The sequence below is a fragment of the Pleurodeles waltl genome, chromosome 8, assembly GCF_031143425.1.
Source record: "Pleurodeles waltl isolate 20211129_DDA chromosome 8, aPleWal1.hap1.20221129, whole genome shotgun sequence".
NCBI classification, from domain to species: domain Eukaryota; kingdom Metazoa; phylum Chordata; class Amphibia; order Caudata; family Salamandridae; genus Pleurodeles; species Pleurodeles waltl.
In genome coordinates this window covers 736119783-736133483 of record NC_090447.1, presented here as the reverse complement: position 1 = coordinate 736133483, position 13701 = coordinate 736119783, and the positions used below count along the sequence as shown (strand labels likewise).

Genomic DNA, 13701 nt, shown 5'->3' with positions numbered 1-13701 from the left:
AGGCTCTGTAGCCCAGCCTCCGGCACCCTTCTCTGCAATGCGTAGTCTCCTGCCTGCTGCTCCAGCTATGTGGGACTCCTTTCCAGGTGTGCGGAGTGGGCCTCACTGCAACTCCTGTGCCTGCTGCCTGTGAGTCGCCTGTGGGGGCTACCTCCTCCACTTCCTGCTGTCCTCACTACTGAGGTTCACCTGGGGCTCCCCTCCTTGGGTTGAGTCCCCGCGGACCTTCCTGGTCCCAGCAGCCCTGCAACTTCTCTTCTGCAACTCTCGCCTTTCCAATACTTTTTAGGGCATTTTCCACTCTACTGACGGCCTGCAACTCTTCTTCCGACGTGGGCCATCAACTGCATCACTTCTGGAACTCTTCCTCTGCTCCTGTGCTGCATTGCCGAGTCTTGGTCTTCACTGTCGACCTAGTCCTGCACCTTCAGAAGGGTGAGTAGTGGCTCCTGCCTCAACCTGACACTCCAACTGGAACTGGACCTGGTCCCCTTTATTTGCAGGTCCTCTTCTGTGTAGATCAATATTCTGTTTCTTCTAGTCTTGCTCGGGTCTTGCACAGTCCTTTTACAAAGTTTCTATGTGGGTTTGGGGAAAAACCAGGTACGTGCCTCTTCTCTCCTGGTCCCTGGGGGGGGCTCTCTGGTACTTATCTTTTTGAGGTTTCTAGTTCCCCCAGCTCTCCTCTACAGATTCCACTTACCTGGGGGGGGGGGGGGTCTGAGTTTTGCATTCCATTTTTTTAGTATATGGTTTGGTCTCCCCCTAGAGTTTCTATTGTTTACTGTTATTTCACTGTTTAATTTTGCTTTCTATGTCCATTCCTGATTACTAAGGTGTATATAATAGTGTGTTTACTCGCCTGCTAGTAGAGTATTGCCTATATAGTATTTGTGTCACTAAAATAAAGTACCTTTATTTTTGTAACACTTTATGGTTCTTTCATGTGTGTAAGTGCTGTGTGACTAGAAGTGGTATTGCATAAGCTTTGCATGTCTCCTAGATAAGCCTTAAGTGCTCATCCACAGCTATCTCTAGAGAGCCTGGCTTCCTAGACACTGACTACACCTCACTAATAGGGGATACCAGGACCTGTTATAGGGTGATAACACCTTAGGTGCTAACCACACACCAGGCCAGCTCCCTACAGGCACGAGCAGTCAGGCTTATCTCAGAAGCAATGTGTAAAACATTTGCACATAACGCTGAGTAATACAGTGAAAAAACACAACAAAAGGACCCCACACCAGTTTTAGAAAACTAGCCACTATTTATTTGTGTAAAACCATACCAAAACGAGAAAAATCCAACATACAATAATAAAGATATGAATTTTGCAAGAATTAACTTAAAAATACGGCTCCTTGAAGTTGATAGCAACGACTGGGGCTATCACGGCGTCGTGAACATCAAATCCAACAGGTCAGGCCGGCCCCGGTTTCACAGGCGAGCTACGGTGTCGGGATGACCTGCAAACAGTACCTTGGAAATGCAGGGCGTTGTGATCCTCGCAATGAGATCTGAAGTGCTGTCTCGATTCCGGAGGTCGGTGCGAGTCTCGTTAGACTCTTAAAGTCACAAGTGTTGCAGATCGAACAGTGGGCTGATGACGAAGTCCGGAGCGCTGGCGTTGATGGCATCGGGGCTGTGGTGTGAAGTGGGATGGTGTGACGTGCAGTGCCAGAGGTCATGGTGAAGGCAGTGGCTCAGTGACTGGGTCCTACGGCATCGTTGAGACCGGGGCTGTGGTGTGACGTGCGGTTTCTCCAGCTCACCGTGCAGGCAGTGTTGTCTTCTTTGCTGAAGCACTGTCATTGGTTGCGGTGCAGATGGGGGCATCTGTTGATGACACAGGAGTCGATGACACTGGCATCGGTGGACGGGGCTGCGGTTTGGGATGGGACTGTGCTCTCTGTACTTCACAAGTAATGTCCTCAGGCAGCGGCATCCGTGTCAGCATGGAGCGTCGTTGTCGTGGATGCCAAGGCTACGGTGTGAATAAGGCAATATGAAGTGCAGGGCCCTTAGGTCACGGTGCAAGCAGGTACTCGATGACAACGTCAGTGAGACCAGTGTTGCGGTGCGACGTGGGGCACGGCTCCAAATGGTGTCGTCAGAACACGGTGTAGTTGGCAGCGTCATTGACAGCGTTGCAGTGGTTTTTCTTCTGTTGCAGCACAAAACTCAGAGTTCCCAGTGCTGTAGGCAGATGAAGCTCAAGTCTTTGATATCCCTGAGACTTCCAACAGGAGGCAAGCTCTACTCCAAGCCCTTGGAGAAACCTCACAAGGAGGATACACAGCAAAGTCCAGTGTTTTCCCTCTTTAAGACAGGAGCAGCAACTGCAGGCCAACCCAGTAAAGCGCACACAGCAAAGGGGCAGTAGTCCTCCTCCAGCTCTTCTCCTTGGCAGAGGTTCCTCTTGATCCAGAAGTGTTCTAAAAGTCTGGGTTTTTGGGTCCACTACTTATACTCATTTCTGCCTTTGAAGTAGGCAAACTTCAAACTAAAGTTGCTGTTGTTCACAAGATCCTGCCTTGCCTAGGCATGGTCCCAGACAAACTCCAGGGGCTCGGAGACGGTGTTGTGTGAGGACGGGCACAGCCGTTTCAGGGGTAAGTGTCAGTTCCTCCCTCCCCACTCTATCCCGGGAAACTCATCAAGATATGCAGGCTATAGTCCAGCTCCCTTTGTGTTACTATCTAGAGGGAATTCACAACAGCCCAACTATCAGTCTGACCCAGACGTGGAATATACAAGCAGGCAGAGGCACAGAAAGGTTAAGCAAGAAAACGGCCACTTTCTAAAAGTGGCATTTTCAAAATGACAATCTAAAAACCAACTTTACCAAAAGATGTATTTTTAAATTGTGAGTTCAGAAACCCCAAACGCCAAATCTCTATCTGCTCCCAGTGGGGAACTGCACTTAAAATATATTTAAATGCAGTCCTCATGTTAACCTATGAGAGAGAGGCCTTACAACAGTGAAAACTGAATTTGGCAGTATTTCACTGTCAGGATATGTAAAACACATCAGTACATGTCCTACCTTTAACATATACTGCACCCTGCCCTACCTATGGCCTACCCTAGGGGTACCTTACATGTAGTATAATGGGAGGTTTGGGCACAGATCCAATTGACAGTGCAAGGCTGCACACACAGACCCTGCAGTGGGCGATCTGAGACATGTTTACAGGGCTAATCATGTGGGTGGCAGAATCTCTGCTGCAGGCCCACTAGTAGCATTTGATTTACAGGCCCTTGTCACACATAGTGCTCATTACCAGGGGCTTATTAGTAAATCAAATATGTCAGTCATGGATAAACCAATCACCAATACAATTTACGTAGGGAGCACTTGCACTTCAGCACTGATCAGCAGTGGTAAAGTGCTCAGAGACAATAAACCAGCAAGACAGAGTCCAGCATACCATAAAAACAGGAGGTCAGAAGGCAACAAGACAGGTGAAACATGCCAAAAGATTCCAGGTCTAACAGTAAGTTTATGAAATATTTTAATCCAAACACATACATCAATATCAAAAAGCAACTCAGAAAATTATTTTGAAAAAACTGTGGGAGTATCTAATGTCTTTAAAAGGATAAATTTGCAATAATAGAGGCAGATGTCATACAATGACTTCCTTCAATATGGATTATGTGAAAGTGCTGTTTTTTGGATTGGCCTGAAACATGACACAAATGAAATGTTACGCTGCATGTAAAGCTTACATTTCAGGGCAGAACATATTTAGAATTTAGTTTTTTTTTCTTTGAAGTAGATCGAAACATTCCTACTCCAATAGGACCAGTTCTGAAAACTCCTTCCTATTAGGCTGTGGTTTTATAGCTCAAAGCATAATGGAATCTGTGTGTAATGTTATGCTGCTGAAAGTAGTTTTTTATAGGTTGGCAGGACACCTGATTTTATCCTTGTTGATTTACACCTCACCTGGATGCAATCTATATAGTCTTAGAACTCAATGGTTTCCAATTGGAAGCAGATAGATGTCCATTGAATGCCACCACTCGTGTGTGAATTAACAGGAAGATTCCAGCACTCGCACTGTGCAGCAATGAAGGATTACCCATTTCAAATACAGCTACTTTTTTCCTTTCTGTCAGGGTTTTGTGCCATTACTAATGCACTCAAACTGGGCACTTTCTTGGCATTCTTTTTATGTGTTGTTTAACAAATTAAATTGAATTGTATGTGTTGAAATTCATGTCCTTTAGTTAACTTGTTATTAATCAACATAAATGTCTTCAGCATTTTTTACTAGTTTTACAATTTCTAATTGTTCCTCTCAAACTAATAACTTTTTTGTGTTATTTTTGTACAGGAATATTTCTACCCAAAATATTTAGGTAAGTTTGAACCACTCATACATTAATTATGAAGATTTGGAACAAACCGTTATGCCATACATATGTATCATAACCAATATGTTTAGTTGTTGGCAGCCTCCAGTCATTAGTAATGTTATGTTCCAAGTGTACACATTATGTAATCTTTTGCTCTCCAAACCAAAACTTATCAGTTATTTATTATATCTCCCCTGCACAGCATAACGAATATAACATGGTGTTGCTGTGAGTTATGCTTCAAAGAAAATTTGAAAACAAATGTCTATTTTGTGTTGAAAGTATTTTTATTACATTTGCAAATAGTCCAGTTTATCGAACTGGTCACTAAATATTGTCGAATAAATTGAAAACTGAAACTGGGCTAGTTTATGGTTTGACAACTAACTGGTTCTAATAGGCACAGCATCCCTATAGACCCACTGAAAAACTAACACTTGGCAAAATGATATCAACAAATATTAGAAAAACATGCAACTTCACAAACTAAGGGCCTGATGTACACGACGCTAGTCTCAAATTGTGACTAGAATATTTGCAACCAATGATGAATTTTGAAAACTGACCTATGAGCTAATGGTCAGCTCGCAAACTTCCCATGTAGAGCAGATCAAAGTCCAGCCTACTGCATGAATTTTGAAGACAGGTTGCAAGACATTTTTTTAAATGCAGGCCACTTTTTTTTCGTTTTTAAGTTTATTTTCACAAGTTACAAATTGGAAGTGGCCCCATGGAGATACTTTTCCTTCTGTGAATCCTTTGCCAGTTACTATAATGAGTCAGGAGTTCGATTTTTTTCAATGTTTGCGACTAGATGATGGTTGGCAAAATCTGCTACATCACACATTGATTCAGAACTTGGAAGGAATGCCTAAAACACACCCCTTCCAAATTGTGCATCGGTATCTATTTACAATCCCATTTTAGAAGTCAGTAAAAGTTTCAAGATTCCTAAAATGGGATTACTACATAGTAAAAATCACAGCGTTTTTTTGTGAATGCAAAAAGAGGTTTCTAAATCCGGTCCCATGACTTGTTTTGAAAATGTTCTGTTTGATTTGTAGCCAAAATGACAAACCCAGTCTTGTTTATGCTGCAAAAGTTAGGTCAATACTTTTTCACATTGAAGAAATTGTGAAAGATATATTTTAGATTACTTTACTATTCATAAGTATTAGTGGCCATTGATTTAGTTCATATGCTAAGTCCGTAGTATGATTTGCAATGGCACATCTTCACCTTCATGGGCTGTAACATGTTGCCAGTTAGTGCGAAGGCAATCATGCAGTGCCATGGTAGTCCATTTCAGTACATCCTTCTCATCTACAACCAGACACACAGTATAATTTAATTATGAGGGTGTGTGCTGTCGCTGAGGAATTGAAAAATACATGATTTAGTGTGTGTAACTAGTGATGACCATTGGAACCTTAAAGCGAGATTTACTGGTGTCATGTTAAGTAACTCCAGCACAGTCAACTTTTGTTTCTCCCCATTTTGAAGAACCACACTGCTGCCAGGCCCCATCATTATGGCAGCAGGGACCCGAGGACATTGCCTTCAGCCCAGTGCATATACTGCCCCATGCTAGGTCCAGGTGCTTCGAAACCAGAAGATCCAAAATAACTAGAGCAAAAACCAGGGACAGAAAAGCTGCATGGGCTCTCCTGGAGATGAGCGATCCTGTTCGAGGGGAGAGAGCATCAGGGACTGCACAGTCTGGAAAATTGAGAATAGTGATGGCTGCATGACATGAACCCTATGACAAGCATGTAGAAGAGCAACATGAGGAGAAGGATGGCTAGAGGGCTCTGCAGCACTCGCAGCCTGATGTCTTGACTTTGTGTGCGAAAGTGACAAGAGGTACTACTTCTCAGGTGTTTACATCCACAAAATGCTGTGGTCTGATACTAACACTGATGGACAATCCTTGCTGACCTCCGAGGCTGTCTTGTTTCACTGTGGGGGTCAGGTGAGATATACTCTGACTCTACAGGCAGGACGAGACCTCCTGGGTGCAATTAAATATTTAAGTTTCGTCCTTTGCCATCACCTTCAGGTTCAAAGGGTACAGCAAAGCGAATGTCATGTGCGGAGGCATTGTTGGATTTATAAATATGCTTGCTTTTGCCATTGTGACAATTTTGTGTAGTCTGAAAAGATGTGAACCCTGGAGTTCTCTGGGTCTCAAGGTATATATTTTGTCACCTTTATTAGTATGCAATTGTTATTGCGATCGCTTTACAAGTCTTGCAACCCTTGGGTGTGAAGATGCCCCAGGAGTTGGTGGGTGGTTGCCCCGGCACCCCGTGCACCCATTCAGTTACAATATATGGTGTGGATGTACCATCAAATACATGTTGCAACACCCATTGCTAAATGAATTCTTCTGGGTGCATTCCCTCAAATTTCTCAGGTATACCGAACAGGTGTACATTATTCTAGCAAGAATGCCCTTTTTGCATCCTCAATTCTGCAATTCAAGATTTCCACTGCTGCCACCATGACTCTGACTAGGGTCTGCAGCTCCCTTACCATAGGCCTCAATCAGCACTGTGTAGATTTGTTTGCTTTGTTTCTCTCTGCATGTTTCTTGTAATCAGCTCACTGAGTCCAACATCCTTGTCAATCCCATCAACCTTACACTCCAACATAGATTTGGTGTTGAGGATCACCTGTAGTATAGCATAAAAAATATCCTTATAACCCTTGATTATAGTTTCAACCGACTTGTGGGAGGAGATTGATGAAGAGACAGTCTGCTGTTACATCTATTGATGAAAAGGCATCCTGTTGTTACATCTCAAGCCCTTTTCTCTAGGAGGAGGGTTAGCAGCTTTGGGCGTAACTGTAAACGGACATTCACAAGCGCCGATGTCCAGGTGCCAACGGAGGCCGTATCAACATACCCCCGGGGCACTCCAGAGTGTCCCGGACGGGTGACGTCAGCGACAGGAGACGTCCCAGGGATCGTGGAAAGAGACGACGGGCGACGGAGAGAAAAAGAGGAGGAGTCCCGAGAGAAGAGGACTGCGGGGAGAGGAACGCGAGAGGAAGCGAACCTCGGAATAGTGCACGAGACGAGAGAGGAACCACCAGAAACGAGAGGAAACCACGGGGCACCTCCCGTCCCTTCAGGAGAGAAGTCGGGAGATCGCGAAGGGGCCCGCCACGTCCCAGGAGGGGCGTGGCTCCCAGAGGTACGTTCACCCCTCAGCTGGGGCTTTTTGCCGGCTTGGGTACGGGGGAAGAAACCAAGGGAGGGGAAGATAGGTAGCAAAGAGGAGAGATCGTGTAAGGAAGGGGAACTATATTGACCTTTTTCCTCCCTTCCCCTCTTAATATCACTGTGAGGGGCTCTCCACAGGAAGAGATACTTACCAAAGAGAGAGAGAAGAAAGTAGGAGTTTCACGGGAAGGTGACAACCCACGAGTGTATATGAATGTTATTCCTCCACAATCCACACTTGCCTCCCCTCCCACCACCCTACTAACCCTATTCTGACCTGCCTTACCTTTACACTTACCTGATTTCCGGCTCTTCCGTTTGTTTTGGGAACCCGGTGCGGCTGCCACGAGGGGAAAAGACCGGACCTCCGTCAAGTCAGAAGATCGCTATACCGGAGCCCCGTCTCAACCCTGGAAAGAGAGAGAAAGGGACCTGAATAACTAATGAAAAGCCGACCTGAGAAATAAACCGAAGAAGATAGCCTCACTTACTAATTATCAATAAATCACTTATCCCCTGCAAACCAGCGTCTATTGAGTCATTCCAATAAACCTCCCACCTGGGGTTAAAGAACCCATTACAGTAACCATCTTTTTTTCCCAACTGTTTTTATTAGGGTTTTCAATGAAAAACAAAGACAGTGGTTCAGTAGCAATGCGATTACATTAAACAAAAGAAAACCGAGATAAACAAGACAGTGTGTACCCTGAACGCATGGTCATGAGTGCAGAAGACATGGGTATAAAATGGGAAGAGGGGTGAGGGAACTGTCCAAGCGCCACAGTTTATTGGCGTAACGAAAATTGAGGGGGCACCCTTGCAAAGTACATAGAGGCCCCTTGGAGCTCAGCTCCTCTCCCCACACACCACTGGGGCTGTGGGGGCCTATGCTACGCCACTGCCACAGTTCGAGGTGGCCGGTGAAAGGGGGCCATAGCTCTGTCTGCCTCGTAATTTGCCGAAACAGGAGAAATTTCACCTAATGGTGAAAGACAGATTGGGGGAGGGGGGTTGCTACTGAAGCCAGGGGGGCTGTGGAACTGTGGACAGCAGGGGTGTAGGGTGAGGACCAAGTAGGACCCACATCTCTGCAATGGCCGGGACTCAAGTTGAGCAAGGTGGTGACTGCCACCGCATGCCAGCCCTGCTCTGATCAATTGGGTGTCGTATAAGCTGAGTGTATTCCCTAAATGCTGTATGCATTGTGTAGGCAATCGCTGATGTGATTGAGTTGCTCGGGCATCAAGTATGCAGGATGGAGAAGTGAATGGCTTTGAATCGGGCCTTTCCAGACACCTGCTGGGTGAATTCCAGGGCTTGCTCCCTTTCCAAGTCCTGCAGTACCTCCTACCGTCCTACCACGGACCCCATAAGGTGACGAGTGGGGTCCCATATGCTCATGCATAGCCTTTCAGGTCCATGATATTAGGCGCCTCCAAGTCCCCATCTGCAGAAGAGTGTGTTTGGGGTTCTCATCTCTGATAGACTAAAGGCCACGGCAGGTGCAAAGCAATTTTGTAGGTCAGAAACTGTCCTCTGGTGAGAACATGATCCAATAGGAGTTGATTGAAGGATAGAAGGTGACCCGTAGCAAAATGATTGCAGACTGTGGTTATGGATTGTTCATGCAATGCCCGCAGGCCTGCGGATCAGTAGTTTCTGGGAAAGCGTGGGAGAACTTTTAGGGGAAACACTGGGGAGTAAGGTGGTATATGTTGTGTATGGTGTGAGACTCTACCCGAGCCCTGGTAGGCAATAGAGACCTGTAGTGACCATGTTGATCAAGGCCTGGCATTGGGTGATAGGAATTTTCAGGTGAATGACAGGTGAAGGGGACTTGAGCCATTAAAGGTAACAGGTCTCGAATGACGGAGCTTCAAGTCTGCCCCTTTCCGCCGGCAGCTGTAACATTTTCAGTGCGACTTATGACGCTTATCTCCCAATATGAGCTCTCTTAATAGGGTGTCAAGGTCTTGAAAAAGGCACTGGGGAGGGGGGTCACAGGGATGTTCACAAAGTAGAAGAGAAGTGTAGGTGATATTATCAGTTTAGAGATGGCTATCTTACTGGTTGCAGCGAAATGCAAGTGTTTCCAAAACTGTACTCGAGGCTTTAGGGTGGAAAGGTTTTTTTTTAGGTTGCCCTCGTATAAGTTGGTTGCAGAAATGGTAAAGGTGTATCCTCAGATATCAGAAAGTGACATCCTTCCAGGTCATAGGGATACTGCCAAGATGGACCTCATGGGGTGGTGTGTTGGAGTTAAGCAGATATATGGAGGATTTGGTCCACTTGACTTGGGGGACTGTGCCTGGGGAAATGGTTGAAGCAGATATCTCAAGGGTACCAGAGCAGATCATCTACATATAGGGGCACCGTATGAGTTGCATCATCTAAGGGGATTCCCCAGTCCGCCCCCTCTCACTGAACATGTAGGGCCAGAGGAGGAGAGGTAATGGGCAGCCCTATGGGTTGTCCTGCCCACCGGAAAGGGTGATGAGACTAGCCGGCGCAGCTGTCCCCTGGATGATGTGTTAGTGTACCGTAATTTAGTGTATACTAAATGGCGGGTCTCCACCCTCATCTCACTCAGCACCTGAAAGAGATAATCCCAGGTAAGGGTGTATAAGGCCTTTTCAAGTTTGAGTATCAGAACTGCTGCATGTGAGTACTGTCAAGGGGCCTGATCCATAGTGTGGAAGAGTCGGTGAATATTCTCGGAGATAGTGCGTCCCAGAAAAAGAAAAAAATATTGATCAGGGATTATTAATTCTGATAGGAGTTGTGCGTATCTGCCTGCCAAGAATTTGTCTAGGATTTTTTTAGTCGGACCCAGGATTGTGATCGGCCTGTTTGAGGAAAGGTTTATAAGGTCTCTGTTGGGTTTCGGCAGAGACACCAGGAGGGATTCCCAGAGGGATGGGGGAGCTCCCAAAGGCACAGGGCTTCATTGTATCCCACTTCCAGTCGAGGATCTCCGTTCTTGGCAAAGGTGCTATAGTATTCATTTGGGAAGCCATCCAGGCCAGGGATTTTGTTTCTGGCCATATTTCGGATGGCTTGTTTGATTTCAGGGGCTATGATGTAGTCATCTGTACTGGGCTTATTGGCCATAGGGACATAGGGGAAAATTGACTCCTGAGAGAAAAGTGCCGATGACCTCTGTTGCTGGGGATGCTTGATAGATGGAAGAGTAGTAGGGGTGAAATGCGTTCATGACATTTCCCTCGGCACGCAAGGAGGCCCCTGTGGGCGAGACTAATTCTAGGATTGGGCCTGCCCGAGCATCTCGCTGAGTTAGACATGCTAAAAGTCACCCAGATTTATCTTCCTCTTTGTGCCACATATGCGTTTATGTTGAAGCAGTGCAGCTGCTCCAGCAGGGCATTGAGTTGGTTCTGGGTTCATTTAGTTGCAGGTGTTCTGAGGGGGCACAAATCATTGCCCTCTCCAATGCTGGGATGCGGTTTTCAACCTAGTGGATTTCTTCCTCTAGTAGCCTCCGTTTCCCCACTACCTCATGTAGGCAGACTCCTATGGTGACCACTTTAAAGGCGTCCTACTCCGGTGCTCTTGTAGATGCGGTAGCCTGGTTCTTTGTGAAGAAGAAGTACTGCCTTATGTGTTCTTTCTTAGTTTTACAAAATATCATGTTCTCACGATGCTCCTGAGGGAGGCGCCACATGGGCACTGAGGGGTTTGGAATGTTCCAAGCCAGGTCCACTATGTGTGCAGCGTGATCTGATACTACCCGACCCAGGTAAACTGCATGACCCACCCTGTCCAAGATGGAGGTGGAGCACAGGGCTCGATCAGGTTGGACGTGTAAGCCGTGTGGAGCTGCGAGGAAGAAATACATTTGGGCGTGGGGGTTTAACGTCCTCCAGGCATCTGCAAGTGCCCATTGGTTGACCCTGCTTGTGAAGTGCTCGGGTTGAGTGTGTGGGGAGGCACGGTGAGTGGAAGGGTAGGAGGGGTCCTGCTTCGTGTTGAGTATGCAGTTATAGTCCCTGCCAGTTAACTATGGTTTGTGCCTCGAGTGCTAGTGTCCTCAAGAGCTTGGTCCAGAGTGCCCCCTGATTGGTGTTGGGAGTATAAATACTATCTATAAGTATGTGGGCACCATCTAGTGGGCCATCTGTCCAACCCTAGCAACACCACTTATTTGTGATAGTGTCTAGTCCTTGGAAGGGGATGCCTGGACGGATCCAAATGAGTGTTGCATTGGCATTAGCGGAGTAAGTAGTGGCTAATATAGCCCCCCTCCATTTCCTACGCAAGCACTGTAGCTCTGTCCCTGTGATGTGGGTTTCTTGGAGAAAGATGACTGGTGTGTTCTGCGGTTTGAGATAGGAGTACATAGAGTATTGTTTCCTGGCTGGGTGTGTGCTGCACACATTCAGGGTGAGGAATTGTGTTCTGGCGACGAGGGCCATAGGGATAGACGTGAGGTGTGTGCGGTTGGTGCCATGGGCATACCCATGTGCATTTCTCCTGGGGTACATATGTTGCAACCCACCCCTAAGGGTCATGTGCATTAAGCCCACCAAGCAAAGTTGCTGGGGAACAAACGTGGGAATCTGGGAGTTCCGAATGGGGTGCAACAACAAACAAAGCCTGCTATAAATGAGGGCACACCCAAACTGACTGAAGCATTGGACCATTGGAGTGAAAGTGAGGTAGTGGTTATGTTATAGGAGAGAGTGCAGAAGCACAAGTCAGTCCAGTGTAATCACAATGTGATGGTGTGGTGCCTGGCATTGGTAGAGTGGGGGGGGGTGAGATTGCGCTGCTCACATCCTCGCATGGTTCAGTGTTTAGTGGCTGTGTCCTCTGTGGGGAAGGAGGCCTAACTGCCACGGCTGGGTACAATTGAGCATGTACAGAGGAGGCAGGGATGCCATCGGGTCAGGGAATCGAGTGTGGTGGTTTCGTTCAAAGGAGGTTGTCAGTCTGCAGTGTCAGAAGCGGTGGGATCTGAGAGCCCTCCCACTAGCCCACAGTCTTTATGGAATCATTGTCCGAGGAGAAGATATATAGGACTGTCTCCCCTTCTGAGGTGCTGGCGCTGTCTCCCAAGAACACAGCCCCCCTTAAAGGCCTCCATCAGCCCTCGATGATCTGCTCCAGGGCTACTGGTTGGATTGTCTGGGGGCCCTGAAGGGGATAACCGTCTGAGCCTTTTGTGCCTGGGATGTCAAATAAGGGAGAGGGGAGCCCCATGGGGATTGTGAATCAGAAAAGAAAAGGGGTTTTTCCTGTCTGCTATATCCTTATGACAAACCTGAAACAGGAGGGAGTACTCCGTGTCCTCTGTTCTCCCCTTGAGTAAACTTACCCTGTCCTGAAGGTTGATGGTGGACTGCGGTCATAGGTTAGTGTCTTTTCTCCCTCCGCAAGCCTGTCTGCGAGTTTGCAATGATCGTCATGGATGAAACCCAGCTCCACCACCAGGGTGCCGATCTTGTCTTCCGTGGGGATCCGGGACTATTCAGGAGCCACAAGGATCTTGTCCAGCTTGTCGTCTGAGTGCGTCCCAGAGCGATTGTAGGTGGAGCTACTGTAGTGGAATCCTTGGGAGGCACTGCTGATCTCGAGTGTCCCATCTCAGGGGAGAGTTGCATTAGCTGCTTGGGTTAGGGCCAATGTGGAAAGGATCTATTGGTGCCCAGTTAGTTTAGCGGGGTAAACTGCCTTTGATGATTTGTGAAAGGGGACACTCTTTAACTGTCTTGGCCCTTGGCGACTGCACGATATATTTGGCTAGGCAGAGTTCACCCTGCAAGTTCTTCTGGTAGGAGAGACAAAGTGTGGGTGATGAGGAAGTCTGCATGTCCGGTAGGGCGATGCCAAGTCCGGGACTCCAGAAGACTGGGAACCCTTGTGGGTTCAAGCAACAGATTGAGGGTCCTGCACTGCGGGCTGGGCCAGTTAGTCCCCAGCTGGCTGGTGCTTCTGTATTTGCCACTCTGAAGCACTGTGAGTTGACTGGGAAAAGGGCCTTTCTCCTGTAGGTGGTGTCCTGTACCAGTAGTGACCTCCTCCACCATGAAATCAGGGGTCTCGCAGACATCCAAGTTCTTTTAGCATGCCCAAGAGTGAATGCG

The 13701-nt window shown here is 47.1% G+C and overlaps 1 protein-coding gene across 1 annotated transcript in view; it reads left to right on the top strand.

The window, feature by feature from the left end:
* Window positions 1–13701, top strand: part of PROS1 (protein S) — a 377349-nt gene that overhangs the window by 30176 nt on the left and 333472 nt on the right. The window contains exon 3 of the mRNA XM_069204917.1: window positions 4347–4371. Coding sequence (XP_069061018.1) covers window positions 4347–4371 — 25 coding nt within the window. The remainder of the gene's footprint in view (window positions 1–4346; window positions 4372–13701) is intronic.